This window comes from Lemur catta, chromosome 10 (assembly GCF_020740605.2).
Source record: "Lemur catta isolate mLemCat1 chromosome 10, mLemCat1.pri, whole genome shotgun sequence".
In the NCBI taxonomy this organism is placed as follows: domain Eukaryota; kingdom Metazoa; phylum Chordata; class Mammalia; order Primates; family Lemuridae; genus Lemur; species Lemur catta.
In genome coordinates, this window is record NC_059137.1 from 83,665,121 (window position 1) to 83,690,054 (window position 24,934).

The following is a 24,934-nucleotide window of genomic DNA, read 5'->3' on the forward strand; positions in this document are numbered from 1 at the left end:
TAGGCTTCTTCTGTAAGTGCTACCATGTCCTTTGGGGCCTCTGAGAGATGCAGTGCTCCCTTTGAAGCTAGAACAATTGAGATCAGAGCCAGTGCTGTTTCTTTCCCTAGCAGTTAACTCCTTCAACAGCAACATGGGGATGATAATCCCTACTCGGAAAGGTTGCTGTGATTTTTAAAAGTACGCATTGGGGTTAATGCACAGTGTGTGATCAGAGTAGAGGCTCTGAAACACTACACACACACCAATGCACACGTATATACATGCATGCCAAATTGGGGCCGTTGGGGAGGTTCTGAAAGGACCGGATCTGGAGGGCTGGTCGTGTCCCTGGTGTCTGCCCTCGGCCCACTTGTCTCTCAGACTCTAGGGCAGTGAGGTAGAGCAGCCTGCTAACCCTGGAGTCAAAGAAAAGTCCTGCATCCTCGGAACCCAGCCAGCCCCGGGAGCTCAGCCCGACACACTGCATTGGGCTAGAGCAGCCACCGCTCTCCGCAGCGCCCGGCACCGGCAATGTAGTGCGTAACGCCGGGAAATGTAGTGCGTGCAGCCCCGTCCGCGCGGTACGCTGGGCGCCGCAGGCGACTACAAGTCCCATCAGGTCCCGGGAGGCCTTGCTGGCCCGGCTGTTGCAGAGATGGGAGGGAGTGGCGCGAACGTGGCGGAAAGCGGCCGGTGCGGCTCCACGTGCAGTGGGGTTCTCGGCAGGCAGGACCGGGTCGCCAGCACTGGCGGCTGCAACTTTCCGGAACACCAGCTGCCCGAGCTGAGCACACCCACTTTCCACGTGGGCGCCTTTGGGGAGCTGTGGCGTGGCCGGCTGCGCGGGCCGGGGACCTGTCGCTGAGGGAGCCGCCAGCACCCGCGCTGCCCGGGCGTGGAGAGGTCGCGGACTCGGACCGGGAGGATGCCGCGGCGGCGCGGGATCCGGGCTGCAGCCTGCAGGCGGCGGCCGGGCTCAGGGCGATGTGCGGGTGAGTGCGGGCCGAGGGGCTCTTGCAGTTTGGCGCCACCCGAGGTTCAGTCCTGCTCCTGATGTCCTCTGGGATTCGGCTCTTGGAGGGGGGGCCTGAGGTAGGAGGATCGCGCTTTGGAAGCCTTCAACCGGCTGGAGCCTTCCCGGAACACCGGGAGAAGTCCCAGGACCCTGATGCACAATTTCTGCGAGTTTGAGTAAAGCAACAAGACAGCTTCATCAAAGGCTAGTTTTTCTATTGGCTAATTTTACAAGTGCGTGTTCATAAAGACAAGCAATGGAATGTGACAGACAGGAAGTTAACCAAGGTAAACATCAGCAGTAATACGGCATATTAATATCATGAACCTCTTGATTTGATGTACTGAGAAGGACATCATTCTTGTATTCTTGCCAAAAATGCTAAGTTTATTTCAATTATTAGGAAACAGGAACCAAACCCAAATTGAAGGACATTGTACAAAATAACTGATTAGTGATCCCTGACCGTGTCAAGATCATGAAAGACAGGGAGACCATGAGGGACTATTAACAGACTTGAGTGCACTAAGGAAGTATAACTGATATCATGTAGGGTACTGGGTAGGAATCTGAAACTGAAAAGAAAGGCATTGAATTAAAAATTGTGTGAAATTTGAAAAATGTAGCTAATAATATTGTGTAAGTGTTAATTTTCTGTTCTTGATCACTTTTCTATGATAATATAAGGTGTTAAGTTAACTTAGCGGAAGCTGAATAGGAGATATAAAGGGATTCTTTGTACTATTTTTGCCACTTTAATTTTTAGATTAGTTCAAAATAAAAAGTTAAATATTAAAGAAGCCCAATAAAGAATGCTGAACTTTGATTTTTCTTGTATTTACAACAGGATTAACTAAGATAGATTGTGTCTGCAGACAAGAAACATTTGCTTATGACATGGTAAGATTCTCATCTTTTTCACCCTTTTCTCATGAATCAGTACACTGTCATTGGCTGAGTGTTAGTGTAGACTGTGTGGTCATTTGATGTTGGATATGCTTAATTGGAAACAAACTAGAGAAACTCCACTGGGACTGGGAACTAGTGAGAAAAAAGGACACGCAGAACTCAAGTGACTGCATATTTGCCTCTTTGAGATCTCTGCCTTTATTTTTGCTCCGAGTTTGGTCCTTCTCTCAGTATTAGGCTAAATGTTTGCCTTATCATCACCCTATTTCTCGTCTTTTTGTTCAACTCCTAACTCCTAATTTTGGTTTAAGCACATTGTTTTTTTTTTTTGTTTTTTGAAGGGGGAGTCTCACTCTGTCACACTGGGTAGAATGCAGCAGCATCATTGTAGGTTACAGCAACCTCAGACTCCTGGGCTCAAGTGATCCTCTTGCTTCTGCCTCTGAGGATCTGGAACTGCAGGCACACACCAGGACATCTGGCTAATTTTTCTATTTTTAGTAGAGATGGGGTCTCCCTCTTGCTCAGGCTGGGCTCGAACTCCTGAGCTCAAGCAATTCTGCTTCAGCCTCCCAGAGTGCTAGGATTATAGGCTTGAGCCACCACGCCCAGCCTTGAACCACATTCTTAATCCTAATCTGTTATCTCTTGTGTAAAATTCTAAGAAAAATTTAAGGTGATGAGTGTTGAGGAATTAGGAGTTAGTAGACATGATGGGTTCAGAACGTACTATGAGTCCGACACTGTACTGGGCACTGAATGGTGCATAATGGCATCTGTCATCTCTCCCACTGACTTTATTTTTATTGTGGTAAAACTTATGTGACATAAAATTTACCATTTTAACTATTTTGAAGTGTTTAAGTGGCATTAAGTACATTCACAGTGCTGTGTAACCATCACTGTTATTTCCAAAACTTTCTAATCTTCCCAAACAAATTCTGTACCCATTAAGCAGTAACTCACCAGTATCCCCTCCTGCAGTCTCTACCCTCTATTCTGCCTTCTGTCTCTGTGAATTTACCTATTCTAGATACCTCATATAAGTGGAGTCATACAATATTTGTCCTTTTGTGTATGGCTTCTTATTACTTAGCATAATGTTTTAAAGGTTCATTCATCCATGTTATGGCATTAGAACGTCATTCCTTTTTATGGCTCAATAGTAGTCTATCGTATTGGATATAGCACATTTTGTTTATTCATTCATCTTTTGATGGACGTTTGGATAGTTTCCACCTTTTGGCTGTCGTGAATAATGCTGCTATTAAAATTGGTGTGCAAGTGTCTGTTTAAGTCTTTGTATTTACTTATTTGGGGTATGTAACTAGGAGTGGAGTTGCTGGGTCATATGGTTAATTTTGTGTTTAAAATTTTGAAGAACCACTAAACTTTTCCATAGCAACTTTCCCCTCAGCAATAAATGATGGTTCTAAGTTCTGCATATCCTTGTCAGCACTTTCTGTTTTGTTTTTTTTATAATGTCTATCCTACTGGCCATCCTAGTGGGTGTGAAGTGGTATCTCATTGTGGTTTTGATTTGTATTTCCCTAATAACTGATCATGCTAAACATCTTTTTATTTGATTTTTGGCAATTTGTATATTTTCTTTGAAAAAGGTCTACTTAAGTTTTTTGCCCATTTTTAAATTAGGTTGTTTGTCTCATTGTAAGAGTTCTTTGTATATTCTGAATGCTAGATCCTTACCATACATATAATTTGAAAATATTTTCTCTCATTCTATGGGTTGTCTTTTTACTTTCTTGATAATGTCCTTTGATGTACAAAAGTTTCTAAATTTGATCAAGTTATATTTATCTGTTTTTTCTTTTGTCATCTGTGTTTTGGCGTCATACTTTAGAAAATGCCAAATCCAGCATCATGAAGATTTTCCCCTATGCTTTCTTTGAAGAGTTTATAGCTTCAGTGTGTAAGTTTAGGTCTTTGATTCATTTTGAGTTAATTTTTACGTATGAGTTAATGGTTTGACTTCATTCTTTTGCATATAGACATTTGTTTTTCCCAGACTGTCCTTTCCCTATTGAGTGATCTTAGCATGTTTGTCCAAAGTCAATTGACCATATAAGTTCCTCTGTTCTATTCCATTGGTCTATATTTCCTTATCCTAGAACTGTACTGTTTTGATTGCTGTGGCTTTGTTGTAAATTTTAAAAGCATGAAATGTGACTCTTCCAAATTTGTTCTTTTTCAAGATTGTTTTGGCTATTCTGGTCTGTCAGAATTCCATTTGAGTTTTAGGATAAGTTTTTCTATTTCTGGAAAAAACACCATTGGGATTTTGATGGGAATTGCATGGAATCTGTAGATTACTTTGGGGAGTATTGACATTTCAACAATATTAAGTCTTTCAATCCATGAACAAGAGATGTCTTTCCATTTATTTAGGTCTTTATTTTTTTTCAGCTACATTTTCCTCCCCACCCCCTACAACTATAGTTTTGTTTTTTGTTGTTTTTTTTTTTGAAATTTTGGAGACAGGGTCTCACTATGTTGCCTAGGCTGGTCTTGAACTCTTGAGCTCAAGTGATATTCCCACCTCAGTCTCCCCAGTAGCTGGGACTGCTGGCACTCACCACTGTGCCCGGCTTGTTTTGTAGTTTTTAAGTATACAAGCCTTTCACCTCCTTGGTTAAATTTATCCCTAAGTATTTTATTATTTTTGATGCTGTTGCAAATGGAATTGCTTTCTTAATTTCTTTAGATTGTTCATTGCTAGTGTATAGAAATACCATTTGTTTTTGTGCGTTGATTTTGTATTCTGCACGTTTGCTTAATTTGTTCATTAGCTCTGTTTGTGTGTATGTGTGTGTGTGTTTGGATTCTTTAGGATTTTGTATGCGTAAGAGCATGTTATCTGTAAACAAAGATAATTTCTTCCTTTCCAGTTTGGTTGCCCTTCCTCTCTCCCTCTTTCCCTCCCAGCTTCCCTCCCTTCTTTTCCCTTCTTTCTTCCTTCCTCTTTCTCTCTCTCCTTCTTCCCTCCCTCCCTTACTCCCTCTGTTCTCTATCTAGAACTTCCAGTACCATGTTATATAGGAGTGGCCAAAGTACACATCCATATCTTGTTGCTGATATTAGGGGAAAAGTTTTCAGTCTTTACCTGTTGAGTATGATGTCAGCTGTGGGTTTTTCATATATGGCCTTTATCATGTTGAGGAAGTTCCCTTCTGTTCCTAGTTTATTTAGTATTTTTATCACAAAATGGTGTTGCGTTTTGTCAAATGCTTTTCTGTATCAATTGAGATATGATCTGTTTTTTCCCCATCATTCTATTAGTGTAGTGTATTGCATGCATTGATTGATTTGCTCTTGTTTTTTTTCTTTTTTTTTAAGAGACAGTGTCTTGTTCTGTTGCCCAGGTTGGAGTACAGTGGCATCAACATAATTCACTGCAACGTTGAACTCCTGGACTCAAGCAATCCTCCTGTGTCTGCCTCCTGAGTAGCTGGGACTACAGGTGCATGCCATGATGCCTCGCTAATTTTGTTTATTTATTTGTTTGTTTATTTTTAGAGACAGGGTCTCACTAGGTTGCCCAGGCTGGTCTCAGACTCCTGGCCTCAAGTGATCCTCCTGCTTTGGCCCCCAAAGTGCAGGAGGGATTACAGACCTGAGCCAGCATGCCCAGCCTGATTTGCTAATGTTAAATTACCTATGCATTCAAGGGATAAATCCCACTTGGTTGTGGTGTATAATCCTTTCAGTATGGTGCTGAATTTGGTTTGCTAGTATTTTGTTGAGGATTATTGCATTCCTATTCATGAGTGATATTGGCCTGTAGTTTTCTTTTCTTGTAGTGTCTTTGGCTGTGGTATCAGGATAGTGCTGGCTTCACAGAATGAGTTAGGAAGTGTTTACTCCTTTTCAGACTTTTTGGAAGAGTTTGAAAAACATTGTTGTTAATTCCTCTTTAAGTGTTTGGTAGAATTCACCAGTGAAGTCATCTAGTCCTGGGCTTTTCTTTTTTGGGAGGTTTTTTGTTACTGATTCAATCTCCTTATTTGTTATAGGTCTACTTAGATTTTTTTATTTCTTCTTAAGTCAGTTTTGATAGTTTGTGTGTTTCCAGGAATTTGTCCTTTTTATCTAGGTTATCCAGTTTGTTGGCATACAGTAGTTGATAGTTTTCTCTTATCATCCTTTTTGTTTCTGATTTTTTTTTGTAATTTGAACCTTTTTTCCTTAATTGCAGCAAAAGTTTGTCAAATTTGATGATGTTTTCAAAGAACCAACTTTTGTTTTCATTGATTTATTTATATTGTTTTTCCGTTTCATTTATCTCCACTCTAATCTTTATTATTTCAATTTTTCTGCTAGGTTTAAGTTTAGTTTATTCTTCTTTTTAGTTCCTTAATGTGTACAGTTATTGGTTGAGATTATTGTTCTTTTTAATGTAGGTATTTACAGCTATAAATTTCCTTATTATTGTTGCTTTTGCTACATCTCCTAGGTTTCATATATTGTTTTGCTTTTCATTTGTCTCAAAGTATTTTCTCATTTCACTTGTGTTTTTTTCTTTGACCCATTGGTTGTTTTAAGAGTGTGTTTGGTTTCCACATATTTGTGAATTTTCCAATTTTCCTTCTGTTACTGATTTCTAGTATCATTCACTTGTGATTAGAAAAGATACTTTTTGTGATTTTGGTTTTTTTTTTTTTTTTTTTTTTTTTTGAGACAGAGTCTTGCTCTGTTGCCCAGGCTAGAGTGCAGTGGCATCACCCTAGCTTACAGCAACCTCAAATTCCTGGGCTCAGGTGATCCTCCTGCCTCAGCCTCCCGAGTAGCTGGGACTATAGGCATGCATCACCACGCCCGGCTAATTTTTTCTATTTTTAGTTGCCCAGCTAATGTTTTTTTCTATTGTTAGTAGAGATAGGGGGATCTCACTCTTGACTGGGCTGGTCTCGAACTCCTGAGCTCAAGCAATCCCCCTGCCTTGGCCTCCCAGAGTGCTAGGATTACAGGTGTGAGCTGCCATACCCAGCCTTGTGATTTTGGTTTTTGTAAATTTAAGATTTGGTGGTCTGTCCTGGAGAACTGTCCATATGCACTTGAGAAGAATCTATATTCAGCTATTGTTGGATGGAGAGTTCTGTATATGTCTGTTAGGTCTAATTGTTTTATACCGTTGCTCAAGTCTTCTGTTTCGTTATTAATCTTGTATCTGGTTGTTCTACCCATTATTGAAAGTGGGATATTAAATTCTCCAACTATTATTGTAGAGCTGTCTATTTCTTTCTTCAATTCTGTTTTTGCTTCATATATTGTAGAGTTTTGTTGTTGGCTGCATATAAGTTTGCAATATATAGGTATATACATCTGTATAATGCATGCTGGGTGGCACTTTTTATCAGTATATGATGTATTTTTTTTGTCTCTTAGTAACTTTTGAAAAAATTTTTTTTTTAGAGACAGGGTCTTGCTGTGTTATCCAGGCTGGCCTCCGCTCCTGGGCTCAAGTGGTCCTCCCACTTCAGCCCCCTGAGTAGCTGGGACTACAGACATGCACTACTGTACTTGGTTTCTTGTAATTTTTTTTTGACTTAATATGTTTTGTCTCACAATAATAAAGCCATTCCAGCTTTCCTCTGGTTACTGTTCGAATGGAATATCTTTTGAACTTGTTTGTGTCTTTGCATCTAAAGCGAGTCTTTTTTAGACAGCATAGATGTATCAGGTTTTTTTTTATCCAATTTGCCAATCTGCCTTTTTAATAAGAGAGTTTAATCCATTTACATTTAAAGTAATTACTGATAAGGAAGGGTTTTCTTCTGCCATTATGCTATTTGCATGTTTTATATTTTTTAATTCCTTAATTTCCTCCATTACTGCCTTATTTTATATATGCAGTAGCTGAAGTTTTGTGCTGGTCCAGTTTTATTCCCTTCTTCCTTTAATGTACATATTCTAGGTATTTTCCTAGCAGTTATCTTACAGATTATAATTCAATCTTATAACAACCTCCCTTTTTTGGTTTTGTGTTTTGTGAAACAGGGTCTTGCTCTGTCACCAGGCTGGAGTGCAATGGTGTGATAATAGCTCACTGTAACCTTGAATTCTTGTGCTCAAGCAATCCTCTGACCTCAGGCTCCTGAGTAGCTAGGGCTATGGGCATGTGCCACCATGCCTGGCTAATTTTTTTATTTTTTGTAGAGACAGGGTCTCACTATGTTGCCCATGCTAACTTACTTTTAGTAATACAGATAGTCCCCAACTTACAGTGGTTCACCTTATGATTTTTTCACTTTATCATGGGCTTATCAGGGTATTAAATTATTTCAACTTGCAATATTTTTGATTCATGATGAGTTTTTTAGGGCATAACCTTATTGTAAGTTGAACGTCTGTACCAATTTTATTTCCATACTATACAAACATTCTGTCCCTAGATTTTGTCTTTCCCTTTTTATATTGTTATTGCCACAGATTATATCTTTATAAACATAAATATTGTTTAATCCATTTGTTTTGGAATCATACAGGAAAAATAGTACAGTAACATTGTCTTCAATATTTACCTATGTAGTTACCTTTACCAGTGTTCTTTATTTCTATTCTTTTCTTTTTTTTTTTTTTATTTTGACACAGAGTCTCCCTCTATTGCTGTGGCTGGAGTGCAGTGGTGTCACAGCTCACTGTAACCTCAAACTCCTGGGCTCAAGCGATCCACCTGTCTCAGCCTCCCGAGTAGCTGGGACTATAGGTGTGCACCACCATGCCCAGATAATTTTTCCATATTTTATAGAGACGGGGTCTCGCTCTTGCTCAGGCTGGTCTCAAATTTCTGACCTCAAGCGATTCTCCTGCCTCTGCCTCCCAGACTGCTAGGATTACAGGTATGAGCCACCGTACCCAGCTCTTTATTTTTTCTTATGGCTTCAAGTTGCTGTCTAGTGTCTTTCATTTCAGCCAGAAAACCTCTCTTTAGCATTTCTCATAGGTCAGGTCTAGTGGTAATGAACTTCCTTAGCTTTTGTTTATCTGAAAATGTCTTAATTCCTCCATCATTCCTGATGGATAGTTTTGGCAGATACAGAATTTTTGACTGATAGTTTTATCTTTCATGGCTTTAAATACGTCATCCAAAAAATAAAATTTAAAATTAAAAAAAGGTGGTTATGGTAGTACATGCCTATAGTCCCAGCTACGTGACAGGCTGAGGTGGGAAGATCATGTGAGCCCAGGAGTTCGAGGCCAGCCTGGGCTACACAGCAAGACCCCATCTCTAAATGACTAAGTCAGTCATCCTACTGGTTTCTAATTTCCCTGGTTTCTGATGAGAAATCTACTGTTAATCTTATTGAGAAACCTGATTTTCTTTAGTAATTTGTGGTTTCCTTTAGCTCATTCAACACCTTTTTTAAAATTGGTACATAATGAATTATACAAATTTCTGGGGTACTCATTTAGCACATTTAAGGAAGTTAGTTTAACATCATTTTTTTGTTTGTTTAGTGGGCTTTTATTTATGTGTGAATCTAGCTTTTGCCTGTAGGAACAATTAGTTGACATCTTTGACTAGTAATTTTAGTGTGTGGGCTTCCTCAGGCTTGGTTCCTGTCAAATTCTTATTTTCCTATGACTGTGCCATACTTCCCTCTTTCATCTGTTTTTTAAGTGTTTGCTGAGAACATTCTGAGTATGTTTTTTCTTGCTGAAGGCTGAAGCTGCCTGTGACTTTTCCAAACTATTTTTGCAGTATTTGTATTACTTTTAGTGTAGTGGTCATTGACATATCTATTCCATTATCTCTGTAGTCAGTCAGTGATCTGACAAAGATTTCTTTAAATATATGGCTCCATAAAAGAAAAAAAGAAAGAAAATAAAAAGAATAAAGGTGCCTTTCTCTAAATCTTCCAATAGATGGTGCTGGGGGAAGCTACTACTACCAGGAGGGTCAAACCCAAGACAAACATCTGGGCCAGGCACTCAGAGCATCACCAGACCAACTGAAATACACAGCCCCCAATTTTTGGAGGGTCAGTCTCTGCTGCCTGCCCTGGCACCAGCCAGCTGCTCCAGGAACTCAAGTTGCTATCTCATCTGCAGTGGGACTGAGGAATGTGGGGGGTGGTAGTTGGTTTACATACGCTGCTTGCTTATAAAAGATGAGTAGCCTCTCCCTTCATCAAACACTCCTCTGGTTGTTATAAGTGTCGCATGTAGTTCTGGAATTCCAAACCAGGGGATTCCAGTGTTGTCTTTCCAGCTTAGTAGTTGATTCTTTAGAGGGACTGAGCTGTAGGGCTTCCTACTCTGCCATTTTGTGTGACATCACCCCTGCTTATTTTTTAAAACATTTTACATCTTTACTTAACCAGTCCACCCTGGTGGCCCCTATTTTACAGTTATTGAACATATAAAAGGGAATATGATATATTAGAGATATGATGGTATTGTAAAAAGCACAAGGGATTTAGAGCCAAACAGATCTGTGTTTGCATTCTAACTCTCTGGTGTAAAGTAACTAGAAATGGCAGTGTTATGCCAACATTAGTTCCTGTTCCTGTTTGATTATCAGTTGCTAAGCACTTAGTGCCAACCATCTTATTAGATGCTTTATGTACATATTCCCAGCAATAGTTTTGTGAAATAAATATTTTCTGGTATTTGGGTTTGTTTTTTTTCTTTCTTACGGAAGAAGAAACCAAAGCTTAGTGATGTTTAACAATTTTCCTGAAGTAGAATTAGGCATCAAACCCAGAGCTGTCAGACTGAAGTCCTTGCTAATGGCCATTGTTCCACACTGCCTCTTATCTGAGTTACAATATCTGATTTCAAGGTCTCTTTCTCTGTCTTCAGGAGTCACTTGCCATCGGGAAAAACCTGCAAATCCAGCTGACGTGATTGAAGAAGGGGAGCTTATCCAATCTGTGGATATCCTGTACCCTGTTAAATTTCATAAGGTCAGTAGTAAAACCTTTTGGGTTTCGTGTATAATCTGAGTTGTCAAGGGTTTAGTGATCTGAAGAGTCACATTCCTATTCAAAATAAATGCAAGCGTATGCTGCCTATCTGACATCTTATTTTTAGAGCCGGCAGTTTGTATTCTTGGGTTCTTTTAATAGGGAATATTGGAAATATGGTCAAATTTCAAACACTCTCTTGATCAGTAGGATTATAGTTACAATATTGAAATGTGTACCTGATTTCTGCGCTAGAAGCAACTGAAAGTATATTTGAATCCACAATAATTCTAATTCAATGAGTTCTTGAGCCTTTTTTGCAGAATAGTTGGTTAATGGAAGAGTAGAGAGTAACCTTTGTTCATGAATTCAGAATACTTGGGAAGTTACTGAACTAACTAAAGACAGGTCTTGATGAAAATGTGGAAAGTTAACAAGTCAGGGGTATCCAGGAATTTTTCAGAAGTCTGTCCTTGCCTAGAGGGTATATACTCTTGGTTCCCTAAATAGATGTGTCATAAACTCTAATGAAGTTTAATTGCAATATTATTATACATAAATTGCACTTATGAATAAATAGGCATTTATGAAGCATCTGGACTGTAGTTATACTAATTACCTTGTTTGATTAAGATCTCAAATTACTCATAAGAAAATAAAAAACAAAACCAAAAAAAATGAATCTTTGGATTTATCACCTGAGGTTAGGGTATAAATTGCCTGACTTCAATGAAGAAGCTTTTAGGAAATTTTAAAAGTCCATGCTGGTAGATGAAGTTTTAATCCCAAGGCTGTCAATGCTAACGTCAGTTTGGTAGCATCTTCATTATATACTTTAGCTTCAACTGGAAAAGTTCTGTTGCCAAGTATCTCAATTGTACCGACGGGATTTTAGTTTATGGAGGTAACCAAGTGATGACACAGAGAGGCCAATGCCATTGAAGGAAGATCCTTATTACATTTCTTGAGAGGAGGGGGCTTGCCACACAGGGCCATAGAGAGAAGCACTCTTCTCAGCCAGGAGGCTGAAAGGAGAGAGGGGAATGCATCGGCCCCTGTTTTTACTGGGGTTTCTGTGGGAAAGGCCAGGTGGGGAAGAGTAAACAATTTAGGATGGGCTAGATTGAATAATTCCAGCAGGCTTTGGGGCATAGGCTCTGTCCCTTGTTGCCTGGTACCCGGTCCTGGGTTGATTTCAGTTGATGGGGTGGCAGGGGAAATACCCGTTTGGTGTGTGAGAGTTAGATAAAGAAGGTGGTTTCAGAGTATGGGCTCTGGATCACAGGGGAGATGGAAATAGTTTTGAATGTTAGTTTGGCCCTATAATTAATGGATGTGAAATAGACAAATATAGAATCTAAGAAAACAGAACCAAGTTATGGCGACAATTTAAATTTAAGAAAATCAGTAACTTAATTTAGATCTGGTTGTGACAGGATTTGTGGTTTTATTGGTTTGCCATGCTGGTACTGGGCAGTCAGAAGCTCACAGAGCTAAGGGATTCAATTTGCTGTGTTGGTGACCTCCAGATTGGTGGAGAATTCAGCAACACTCCTGACCAAGCCCCTGAGCACATCAGCAAAGTAAGATGATTTTCCTCCCATAAAACAAGGAAATAATGGCAAGAAGCTAAGGGAATAATGATTACTCTGGCAGGCTTGTAAACATCCCAGTAAATGCTTCCTTCTCCCATGTGATTCCATTAAGCTCCTACCCTCTTTCCTTCCCTTATCACCAGAACTTTTCCAAAGAGGAGGCTCTACTCAGTTTGATTTCCTTACCTTTCATTTGTTTTTAAATAATTCTATCGATACTTTTCCTTCCAGGGTAATAGTGACCACCTGATTGTATAAACAATCGGTCACTTTCCCATTTTCATACAACTTGACCTGGCTGTAGTATTTGACTTTGCTGTTTGCTTGCTCTTGTTTCAAACTCTGTGGGAGCTTCAGTCTGTCATGATGGCCCCCAGCAAAAGGTTAGAGTCAACTGAGAGCCTCGGTAGTTTACACCCTTTCTTCACCTTTCACTGCCCATAGAAGGACCTGTCAGTGCAAGGACCAGTCTCCAAGAGGGAGAGAGCGTATGAAGTTGGTCCCTGTTGGTGTTTCTCAGTATGGTGCTCTGAAAAGGACAGAGAAACCCCTTGTACCCACTGGATAAGGATGGAAAGGAGCAAAGTGGTAGACTGGCTGCTCACAAAGTTTTCAGAAGGGTTCATTTACCTACCAAAGCAGAAGGGCCTCATCCCTCTGGATTTCATCACAGGGCAAGAGGGAACTAATTCTGTTACCTGGTACAACTCTAGCAGAGAACCCCACATTTTAGGAGAGGGGCAGCATTTCCTGTAGATAAATAAGGAACAACTAGGGTGGAGATAAGAGTTTGGACAGTAACCAACACAATCTGCTTTTTTTGCTGGTTCTTGTTTCACGAGCCACATAAACGTTGGTCTAGCTCAGGTTTCATCTTCTTTCTTTTCTTCTTAGACTGGTGCGTAAGGGCTTCAAAATGTTGATTCCCAAATTAACTTTCCACATTACTCACCCTCTACCTTTACATCTTATGCTTTGGCCACGGTGGGTTGTGTACCTTCCTGAAGCGTCCTATACTTTTTCACGCCTCTGGGTATTTGAATATGGTAGGAAACCCTTTCCCTCCTTCCATCTGTCTGGTGCGTTCATACTCAAATTTTTAAACCCCATTCAAAACTTACCCATTACATAAAATTTTTCCTGACTGTCCTTTCTTTGCCACCCTGGTGCCTGTCCATTTGTCCATTGCAGTGCGTATTACAGTGTGCTGATCCTATTGGATAGGGGCTGTCTGCCCCCAGGCTGTGTTCCAGTCTTTTTGGTGACTGGCGTGGAGACTAGCATCATGGGTCACATGGAGATTACACTTGAGTATTTTTTTGTTATGTTGCAAACGGTTTTAGGATATTTAGGTTTTTCAGGGTTGCCATCTCAGTGCTTTGGGAGCTAAACACTAGGATAAAGAGAAAAAGTAGAATTTCAAAACTATATATAAACCAGGAAATAAGAGATTTGTCTTTTCTTTAAAGGAGAAACAACAATCTTCTGCAGTTTCTTAACCTTACCAAAAAACCACAAGGTGTAACAGTAGATTAATAAGATCAATCTAATAAGAAAAACCTGAATTTACCCTCTTCATTCCAACTGTGTCATTGCTCAAAGCAGTTTTTTTTTTCCTTTGAGATATAGTCTCAGTCTGTTGCTCTGGGTAGAGTGCAGTGGTTTCATTGTAGCTCGCTGCAATATCGTACTCTTGGGCACAAGTGATCCTCCTGCCTCAGCCTCCCAAGTAGCTGGGACTACAGGTGTATGCTGTGATGTCTGGCTATTTTTTCTAATTTTTGTAGAGATGGGGTCTTATTCTTGCTCAGGCTGGTCTCAAATTCCTGAGCTCAGGCGATCCTCGCGCCTCTGCCTCCCAGAGTGCCAGGATTGTAGGCGTGAGTGACTGCGCCTGGCCCTCAAACCATTTTGAGTCAGATTAGGGGCTAATTCTTACCTTCAGGAGACCCTGGAGAATGTTTTTAACAAGGCTCATTCAATTTATTGTGTTTGTACGTAGATGCTGATGTCTTTAGAAATTTTCTAAGCAGGGACTAAATGACCTATAGTCCCATTAAAAATATTTACACATTTACTGTTATGCTCTTTCTGCCTCTTCCCTCTGTGAGCACTTACCATATGCCACATGTATGCTACCTTTGGAATGAATTATCACTATTTTACAGGTATGAGAAAGAATGATTTCAGAGCACCGTCGTGAATTGCCCAAGTTCAGTAAGCAGTGATGGGGGCTGTATTTAGATCTATCTCATTTCACTTTGAAAGTCCACATTCTTTCTTCTTTTCTATATTGCTGGCATTAAACTTGGCTTTAGATGTCTTTCTCTACCATTTTGTTTATGTGGCAAATAGGCATTGAGTGAAAACTTCAGCGATGCTGTAATTAAAATATGCATGACAGCAAGCTTCTAGTATCTTCATTCAGAGATCTGTTTTGTTTGCTTCCTTGTTCTCCAGCTATGTTTTGGAAAGGTGAACATGTGAGATTTTGCCGATGCTAACAATTTCCTGACCCTTGGAAATTTTTCTTTCCTTGATTGGCAGTTGTATTTTATGTTGTTTAAGAAAAAACAGTTTTGTTTTGGAAAATTTCAAACAAACAGGAGACTAGTATAATGAACCTCTAATGTACCTATTGCCTACCTTCAACATTTCTCAGCATTTTGCCAGAATTATCTCATCTGTTCATCTCATGTCATTGTCACACCAAACAAAGTTGAAAATAAGTCCTTGAGTCCTAAGGCTTTTATTGATAAGGATATATTTAGGTGTATTCCATTGGAAATCGTGGAACGAATGAGGGAGTTGTGGGTCTTATAGCTAAGGAAGTGAGAATCTTTATTCCAACTACTAAGCAGGACTTGAAGGTATTTCTTTTTTTTAATTTATTAAATTTTTTGAAGTCTCGCTATGTTGCCCAGGCTGGTCTCCAACTTCTGGCCTCAAGCAGTCCTTTCACCTTGGCCTCTCAAAGTGCTGGGATTACAGACATGAGCTTCTTAAAGGTCTTTCTTAGAGGAGCTCTAAGAACATACATTACACACGTATTATTCTGTTCCTTATTATAACTTTTTTGTAAAGGAAAATGGTAGCATAAATGTAAGTTGTACAGATTTCCTTAACCAAGTCTCCCTAGTGTTTCTCTCCCAGTACCATTTCCCTCGCAGAGGATCCTAGGAATATTTCTGAAGTGCTACTATAGCTGATTTGAATATTTGCAGGAGAGTAACTAATAAGTGCTTAAAATTATATATAAATCATGACTTTGTTCAAATGGCTATACTAGTTATCAGTAGTTACTTTGTAAAATGGACAGTGTACATTCGGTTACTAACAGAAGTAACTTCTGACACTGGTTTTTGCATATTGGTTGGTGATTCCCCAAGTCCCCCCACCTGGAATTTGGTCAGTTCATCTACCCGAGGTACTGACAAAATAGGGAAACCTATTTTGAGTGATTATCTTTTGGTTACGGTTAAGAATAAAAATTCACTGGTATTGAGATTACTCACATCTTCCATGCTTGCCATTTATATACTGAGATAAGGAGAGGTTATTAATGGATGCCTTATGATTTAGATGGAAAACATTTTTGTTGTTTCAGGTCTACCTGGTAATGAGTAATTAATAGCAAAAGTGATTTAAGTTGCTTAAATCACTGAAGATGAAGTTCAGTAGAAGTGTTTTGTAATGAACAAAATTTTATACACATTGAACCTTAGTTTGGACCCTGGCTCACCTCTTTGAGGGTTTAGAAGTATATAAAGTGTCATATTTTCTGTTTGGTATGAAGTGTCTTTATATCTCCACATCGACCTGTGAGGAAAGTAATGGCTTTACTCATATTTTTCATGAGGGTCCAGAGGGTCAGTGAGATGTAGTGACAGGTCCAAGGAGAAACAGCACAACCGGTCTCGGCAGGAGTATCTGACCCCAGTGCCACATGATCTGTAAATGGAGGATCGAAGACAGTTACGAAAGAAAAGTAGAAGCTTCCAAGAAGTAGGAGATAAATAGTAACATTAGGGTAAAATTATTTTAGTACCTGAAACTTACATATCTTCCACAGGTCATAAATTGCTTTTGATCCTCACCACAATCCTGTCAGATACTATGGCAGAGATTATTCTCACTTTACAGGTGAGACACTGAGGGCTGAGGAGAGATACATGCCCAGAGTCACAAAGCTATTACAGTCAGCAGTAGGTTAAGGAAAAAAACTCAGGTCTTCTGACTCTCTTCCAGGAGCCTATTTCTAAGCATAGGGTGGAGGGCAGTTCTAGCAGTGGTTCTCAACTCTGCTTGCATTATTTTTCCTAGAGAACTTTGGAAAAATACTGATGTCTGGGCCGCATCCTCAAGGATTCTCATTTAAAGAGTCTGAGGTGAGACTTGGTCTTGGGTGTTCCTGTGATTCTACTTTACAGTCAGGATTAAGAGCCACCCCTTTGTTAGAAACTCTGGAAGAACAAAAGTTAAGAAACCTGAGGGCTTAGACCAGTTGAGCTACTACTGTGGTACTTGGGGTACGATTGCTTGCGTAAAAATAGAAATTAATATTCTGTCTGTCTAAGAGTTTTGAAAATACAAGGAGAGAATTTTTTTTAGGAAACATTGAAAATATTAAAAAATGCCAGAAAAATATAACTCAATCAATGTTATTTTCACAGGGGAGACATCAAAGATAAGATTTTGTTTAGTTTTTAGTTCTAGTATCCAAAATAGCTATCATTGCTGTCTGTGCATACAATGAAATAACACTGAAGTTTATTTCATTTCTAATTGGGTTCCTTTTATGAATCACAGGACAATATACAAATTTAAATCAAAGCTAGCGACTAAAACAGCAATAGGATCAAATTGAAAATAGTAGCAGGGAACGTGTCTTTATACCTTCATCCCTGGTAACTAACATAGTACTTGTCACATAGTAGGTTCCCATCAAATTTTAAACAGATTTAATATGCTGAGCATATTCTATGAAGTTTCATAAAGGTATTTGGAACATGTTACTGTGATTTTATGATGTATAAATTTTAATTAATACTTTTTATAATTGTTAATTATAGGCTTTTTCTCAACATCTGTTTTCTTGTAGGACCTATATAAATCAGCCTTCTTTTATTTAGAAGGAACATTTTACAGTGATAACAGATATGTGGAAATACAGAGATTTGAGCAGGTATAGTTTCCAAAAATCTTCTTAAATTCCTATTTCTACTTCTCAAAGTAGTGATATCTCCACAAATCCTATTATTGGTCTTTTAAGGATCTTTGCAAGGAATTTTTTGTGGATCTTGTACTGAGCATTATATACATCTAACAAAAATTAAGCTGGACATAGTGGCGCATGCCTATAATCCCAGCTACTCAGGAGGATCTTTTGAGGCCAGGAGTTTGAGGCTGTTTGTTCATGCCTGTGAATAGCCACTGCATTCTAGTCCAGGCAACATAGTGAGACCCTGTCTCTAGAAAGATAAATAAAATAAAAAATATAAAAATTTTAATCTATATTCTAATACAGCAGTTCTCAAACTTATTGGTTTCAGCTCTCCCTTATACTGTAAATAATTGAGGGCCTCAAAGAACTATTGCATATGTGGGTTGTAGCTATTGATATTTATCATATTAGAGATTGAAATTAAGGAATATTTGAAGTATTAATTTAAATAATCTCATTACATGTTAATGTTTTTGTGAAAAATACCTGTTTTCCAAAACAGGTGAGAAATTGTTATGCATTTTGCATTCAAGCTGAAGTGATAAACATCATGTTGCCTGCAGAAAACCGGTCGCTTATGAGAATATGAGAATTGAACAAGGCAGGTAATAGCTTAGTATTATTATGAAGGTAATTTTGACCCCAGGGAGCACACTTTGAGAATTATCACTCTAATAGATGAAGAAAAATTCAGTGTCCCCTTCTCAGACACTATGGTCTTCATCTCAAGATGGCAGCTGTCCAGTTAGTTGGGTGAGCCAGGTCGTGTGAATCACAAACCCTTTTCTGTAGTTTTTAAGTTTTTGTGGGGCAGTGTTATATCCTTGCCTTTTTCCTCCTGCAGGATTATCATTGAGTGGTCAGAGTGCCATGATAGAGGCTGCAGAAAGTTTCAGACTGTGAGAGTGGAAGATTTCACCTTCAGTGACCTGCATATTAAACTAGGCTTTCCTTACTTACGCTGGCACCAGGGAGACTCTGAGCATGTTGTCGTCATTACTGACATAAAGTAGGTGGCAGCACTCAGAACGTTTTTTACTCTTTTCCTTCTCTTTATTTCACCATATAAAAGCACAGGTATTTTAAAAAAAAAAAAAAGGAGTAAAAGCAATCACCATTGCAACTTGGCTTGGGAACAGCAAAAATACCTGTCTCCTTTCCATGCCATTAGCAACTCTCTGTATCCATTTGCATCCTCTATTGTTGATTTTTTTGAACATCTTTAAGAAATACTTTACTATTTATTAGAGGGTTAAAATCTGTAAATACTTTTAAAAGTATCTCCCTTTTTTATATTAAACAGCTGTTATTCAGGTACTAGTCACCCATTGTGTGTATAATACAGGTTTTTTGTTTTGTGTATTTGCAACTTTATTTAGGTTTCTTGTCTTTTTTGGCAAAATTTGAAGGAGGTAACAAAGAACTAGGGAAAGAGAAGAGTAATTCTAATATTTGACCAATGTGAAGTCTTAATACTTTGATAGAGAGCTTTAAACTGGGAAGGAGCTAAAATAGTCTAAAATAAGATTTGTGGATTAGTTAGTGACCAGTCTCCAGAATGTTATGTCCCACACACCGCTTCTCAGAGAGCTACCAGAGGAAGTGGAAGCACTTCACACAAAGAGTAAACCGTGAACAAGAAAGTCGTGGGACACCACACAGAATAGACATGAGAGGAGTTCTGAGGATGACGGGAAAGGGAATCCTAGCATGAGAGCTGCCCACCAGACCTAGAGAGCCTTAGTCCAGAGACTGGAGCCAGGAGCACAGAGGATTCAGAGCCCACACCAGCAGTGCGTGGTGGGCTCAACGCTCTGAGGGTCCTTTCCTCCTGTCGCTGCTGGGCCTGAGCGCACAGCGGCCCGCGCTCCTGCCTCAGCCTGCAGCCAGGAACCCGCCTCTGTGAAGTTCAAGGCCCTCTCCAGGTGCTCTTTTTAGCATCTTCATGCACAGAACGAGTTGTTAGCCTTGAGCAGCACAGCTGATGGCAAAACAAAGTGAGATGCTCTGCAGGGCCCTGGCAGCCCACGGGGTGATGAGTGTGCTTATTCCAAGACAGTGGGGTGCTGGTCATGCCCGCTTTTTTAATCTTCTAAACCAAAGTCGAGCTGGCTCAAGCCCCAGCCACCCAGATTACTGAGAGGCCAAAAGCACACTTTGCCCACCTCACCGTCCCTGGCATCCTCACTCCAGCCACGGCTTCTCCAGGCCAAGGTCACTTGGCTGGGCCTCAAGACGTGGAGAGTCATCACAATCCATTCAAGGGCTGCTTGGTCGGGTGCCCCTAATTGTCGCTCCTGCACGCTGTCATTGCTCTTGCAGGGCCTGCAATGTTCCTCTGACCCCAGGGGTCCACCAGCTGCCAGCTGCCAATCCCCTCAGCACCCAGGCTCCAGCCGCAGACTCACAGCTCTTGCCTAGGCCACCTCGTGCCATGTGGCGGGGCATGGGGCCCCTCCTCGGTCCTCCCCTGGGTCTCTGTGGTGGAGTCCCACCTGCCCTGCTGCTATGGGAGAGATGGTCCCCACTTCATATGTCCTGGAGGCCTAGAAGCAGCAATGGGGGCCCAGTGACAACCAATAAGTTTCTGTGGCCCTGATTTGTGGGGTCTGGGCTGTGTCTTGATCACTTTAACATACCCCCCACCTCACCCCTGCACCTGTCCCCATCCTTTGCCCATGAAGGTGACCTCCTCTTTCCATTTCTTTCCCACTGCAGGCAGGAGGCAGGGATGTTGGCAGCCAGCAATGAACTTGGCAGCACTAAGCTGGGAATGAAGACTGCGATCCAAGGTGCCCTTCCCCAGATGGGCTGGAGCCTCACCTCAGACTTCAGGGTGTCCTGTCTGGTACCTGCTTGCTCAGCACTGTCTCCCCCAGGCATTCTCTCCTCGCAACAGCCGGGAGCCCAGGGGTGTGGGCGGTGTAACGTAGGGCACAGAGGGAGGGGGTGCCCTGACTTGCTGTAGAGCTGGAGGGTGGGGGCACCAACCGTGTCTCCCTTCCCAGCTCCACCCACTCCGTTCTGAGGCTGGGACTGCAGCCATCCTTCTCCCGGTGCAAACGGCTGACCTGGAAGGTTCTTGGGGTTTAGAGTAAGTCCAGATGCCCGTTCTGAAGCACTCCAGCATCTGCCACCGCCCCGCAGATCTCCCTGCCTGAAGTCTTCCTTCCAGAGTTGCAGCCCTCTGCAGGGAGCCACACCCCAGGACACGTGGTTCTCAAAGCTGGGGTCCCCAAGGTCAAATTACTTTCCTGATAACGCTAAGGTGGTATTTGCCTTGTCACTCTCATTCTCTCACAGAGTACACAATGTTCATTGATACTGTTTCAAATTCCTTATTGCAACTAACCTTTAAGAAATTACCTCTTGTGAAGTTTTGGTATGGTATCAAAGAGGAACATCCATAATTATGTAAAGCGATCAAAATGTTACTTCCCTTCCCAACCACGTACCTGTGCGAGGCCAGAATTCCTCTGTAGGCTTCAGCGAAGCCAGAACAAAAAACCAGATCAAACACAGAAGCAGACAAGAGAATCTTGCTGTATTCTACAAGCTACACATTAAAGAGATTTACAAAATTGTAAGTTTTTTGGAAAATATAGTCTTCCCTTGGTATGCTCGAGGGGTTGGTTCCAGGACCCCCTCCACCTCGAGGACACCAGAATCCCCAGATGCTAAAGTTCCACCGTCTGTCCTGTGAGTCAGCCAACTGCAGATCAAATACACGGCGTTTGTGGGGTGCAGACCCGTGGGTACAGGGGCCGACTGTGTAGTGATTTTTGATGGAAATACATCATTTACGTTAACATGTAATGCTTTTATTGTCATTTTTAAATGTTAATAAATATTTCTACAGTTTTTCAGTTTTCGTTTCTAATAATAACCCACATATACAAAAGCTCTTTGGAGTCCTCCGTAGTTTTAAGAGCATAGGGGGTCTTCAGAGAGCATAAGGGGGTCTTTAGTTCTCTAAAAGTTAGAGAACCACCATACTAGACAAAAGTCAAATGCCTCTTTCCTAGGGCAGGAGTTTTGTTCCAGAAAATACCAATTTAGGACAGTCTATGGTTTTTGTCAGAGGTGGTGCCCTGCCCTCTGGCCACCCCAGTGCTTGAGCCGTGGCCTGTCCAGACCGTGGGCTGGAGGGTGTGCTCAGGCCCAGGACACTGTCAGTAACCGCGGGAGGTGCAGCCGTCTTTCTCCACAAAGGGCTTTAGGGTCCAAGACTGGGCCACGTGAATTTTCCTTCCTGTGTCTCTTCCTCGGCATTTTCTGGGGAATCACAGAAAAACCCTAATAAGGCCTACACTTACCCCTGATGTCTTCATCAGATTCCTGTAGGAGCTTCCAGGCTCCTCATCCTGAGATACTAGTAGCGCTCAAATCGGCAGAGACTTCTGAGACAGGCTCAGCTTCATGCTCCATGGGTCACAGCCACTGTCTCAAAAACCTATTGCCTCCAACTCCAGGGCTATGGTGCCCACAGGTGTAAAGAGAGGCCATTATCAGAAGCCCCCTCGTGCTCCTCCCTGGGTCATATTTTACTCAGGGTAGGTAATGTTTCCATTCTGTTATGCAACCATAGTTTTTCCAGATATTTAATTGTGCTTCGATATTTAAGTGGATCAATTCAGTGCTCAGGGCTATACTTTCCCCATTCTGGAGTTTATTATTTTGATTAATCTCTTGACTGGTTACATTTCATCGTTAAGTGGTTTTTCCCAGGAGACTCATGGCTGCGCTATACCTTGAGACAGTTCACATCTGAGATCTCTCTGTTGCCTTTATACTCAAATGATGACTTTTCTGGGTCTGGTAGTGTGGGGTCACTGTTCTTCTTAAAAGTGCATGAACATTGATTAGTCGATGCCTGCTGACATGAAATGCTATTGTGGAGGAGTCTGAGGCCAGCCCTGTTTTTACAGATGATTTGTTTTTTCTGATTGGATACCTGAAAACATCTTTCTTCATCCTCAAAGTTAAGTAATTTAGCCAGAATGGGTCTCATTGCCTATTGCTCTATATCAGATTTTCTTGTCATGTTTTTTCTTTCTTTCTTTGGTTGCTTTGTACCTGGTATGTTTTTAAAAATCTATTAAAATTAATTTTCTTTAATTTTAGGGAAATTCTCCAAGATTTTGTGTTTGAATTTTTTTCCCTGTTGGATTTCGATGTGAAGAATATTTTTGCACTATTGTTTTTGTCTTCTGTAAGTCTTTGTCCTCTCCTTTCATGTGCACTGTGATTATCTCACAGATTTCCTTCATGTCATCAATTTCATCTTCAGCTGCATTGGTTCCATTTCTTGCTGTTTCATAATGCATTAGATGTGCCATGTTAATGTCTCGGTTCTCAGTTTGTTACCGTCCCATCTTGAGCTACCGTTTTACCATGCTCTCTTGGAGTCACTGCCTCACTGAGCCACGGTTTTGTAAGTGCTTCCACAGGGAGAAGCATCTGGGAAAGACTGCTTCTCTGCCTTGGACAGAGCTTCCTCCATACTTGTTTTTATACTTGTCTTTTTTGTTTTGTTCTTTTAACATTGCCCGTATCTTCCGTTGCAGATTAAAAAGAAATTCAGGATCCTATCAAGGATCACACGTTGCATTTAGTCAACTTCACTTGCCATAACAAAATCCCATAGACTGGGTGGCTTAAACAACAGAAGTTTATTTTCTTATAGTTCTGGAGGCTGGAAAACCCAAGATCAGGGTGCCAGCATGGTCAGTTCCCGGTGAGTGCCCTCTTCCTGGCTTGCCACCTTCCCGTGTCCTCACATGGCAGAGGGAGTGCAAGTGGTTTCTGGCATCACTTTGTATAAGGACAGTAATCCCATCATGAGGGCTCCACCCTTGTGACCTCATCTAACCCTAATCACCTCCCAAAGTCCCCATCTCCAAGTACCATCACATGGGGGGTTAGGGCTTCAACATAGGAATTTTGGGGAGGACACACTACAGTCCACAGCAGCCTCCTCTAACCTAGAAGCCTTCTTCAACTTTTTTTTTTTTGTCCTTCATGACATGGCATTTTTGCTTCCTTTTAGTGCCCTTGAATTATGCTTGCATAACTGCCAAGTGGTTGATTTTCATGTTGTTCGTGGTTAGTTCAGGCGGCTTTGATTCGGCCTTCTGTTTGCTCTGATGTCAGGTGGGAGAATTCCCTGACACTTCCCATCTCACGTGAGGGTATTTATCTTCCTGTTTGTATCAGTTTGGACTAGATTGAGCTGCACATATAAGGAAAAAATATGCAAAACGAGATAGATGTTTGTGTCCCTCCCCTAAAAGGAGTCTGGAGGGAAGTGCACAGTGCTGTTCGGTAGCATCTGGGGCAGGTCCCGTCTCTGCCCTGCTCAGACCCACTCACTTTTCACGGCATGTGGCCCTGCCAGGCCCAGCTTCTCCGGGGTTCTGTTGGCCACATGTTCTAGAGCTGCTTACAAGAGGAGGCTTAGAGGAAAGAACCACACCCTCCCTGGCTGCTGCAGATGTGCCGAAGCTATACCTGAAACTCATCATCTTCCTCCTCCCCTGAACCACCTAGACATTCTGCACAGTAGCACACGGGCCCACCATGCTGAGCATGTGTCAATCAGAGCAGATGAGCAAGGGCGATGCTTGTGAAGACACATGCACGCCAGAGGCTTGGGGAAAACCTCTGCAAAGAATCAGGAACCTCCACATGAATATGTCTTTATGGGTCCAGGGACCTGGCATGCCAGGAAATCCTTCCCAGAGTAAAAGGTAAGTGATTGCAGCCGGCACCCCCAACCGCCAGGAGGAAGCCCTGTGCTTGCTAGGCCTCTGTGGGTTTTGGAAGCAGCATATTCCTCACTTGGGAATGGGCATCTGATCCATTTATCAGGTCACATGGAAGATTGCTAGGTTTGAATTGAGCTAAGAGCAAAAAGAGCTCTGCAGCTGTCCAGGTTGCGGTACAGGAGCCATGCTGCTTGTGCCATTCCACTCTGCAGATGCAACAAACTAGACGTGTCTGTGGCTGGGAAAGATGCTGTGTGGAGCTTCTGCTGAGCCCTGGTAGGAGAGTCACAGTGAAGACCCCTGGGGTTATGGAGAAAGTCTGTGCCTTATGCACCAGAGAACTAGAGATCATTCAAAAAGCAGGCCTGATGTGCCTTTGGGCCCTGGTAGAAACTAACTGCATGTCCAGTGAGACGTCCCGTGTACAATGGCCAGAACTTCCCATAATGAGCTGATTCTGCCGGACCCTCCAACTCTTCAGATCAGTCAGTAAGTGTTGCTAACTATATTCATGC

The 24,934-nt window shown here is 41.4% G+C and overlaps 1 protein-coding gene across 1 annotated transcript; it reads left to right on the forward strand.

Moving 5' to 3' along the window:
- The first annotated feature begins 637 nt into the window (after positions 1-637).
- LOC123645721 (snRNA-activating protein complex subunit 3-like) lies at positions 638-21,513 on the forward strand. The gene is given in 8 exon segments (XM_045562152.1): positions 638-827; positions 830-974; positions 10,710-10,833; positions 12,270-12,416; positions 17,530-17,598; positions 17,600-17,613; positions 18,497-18,661; positions 20,371-21,513. Coding segments are annotated over 8 exon segments (1,104 nt in total). The 3' UTR covers positions 20,621-21,513.
- Positions 21,514-24,934: the final 3,421 nt, after the last annotated feature.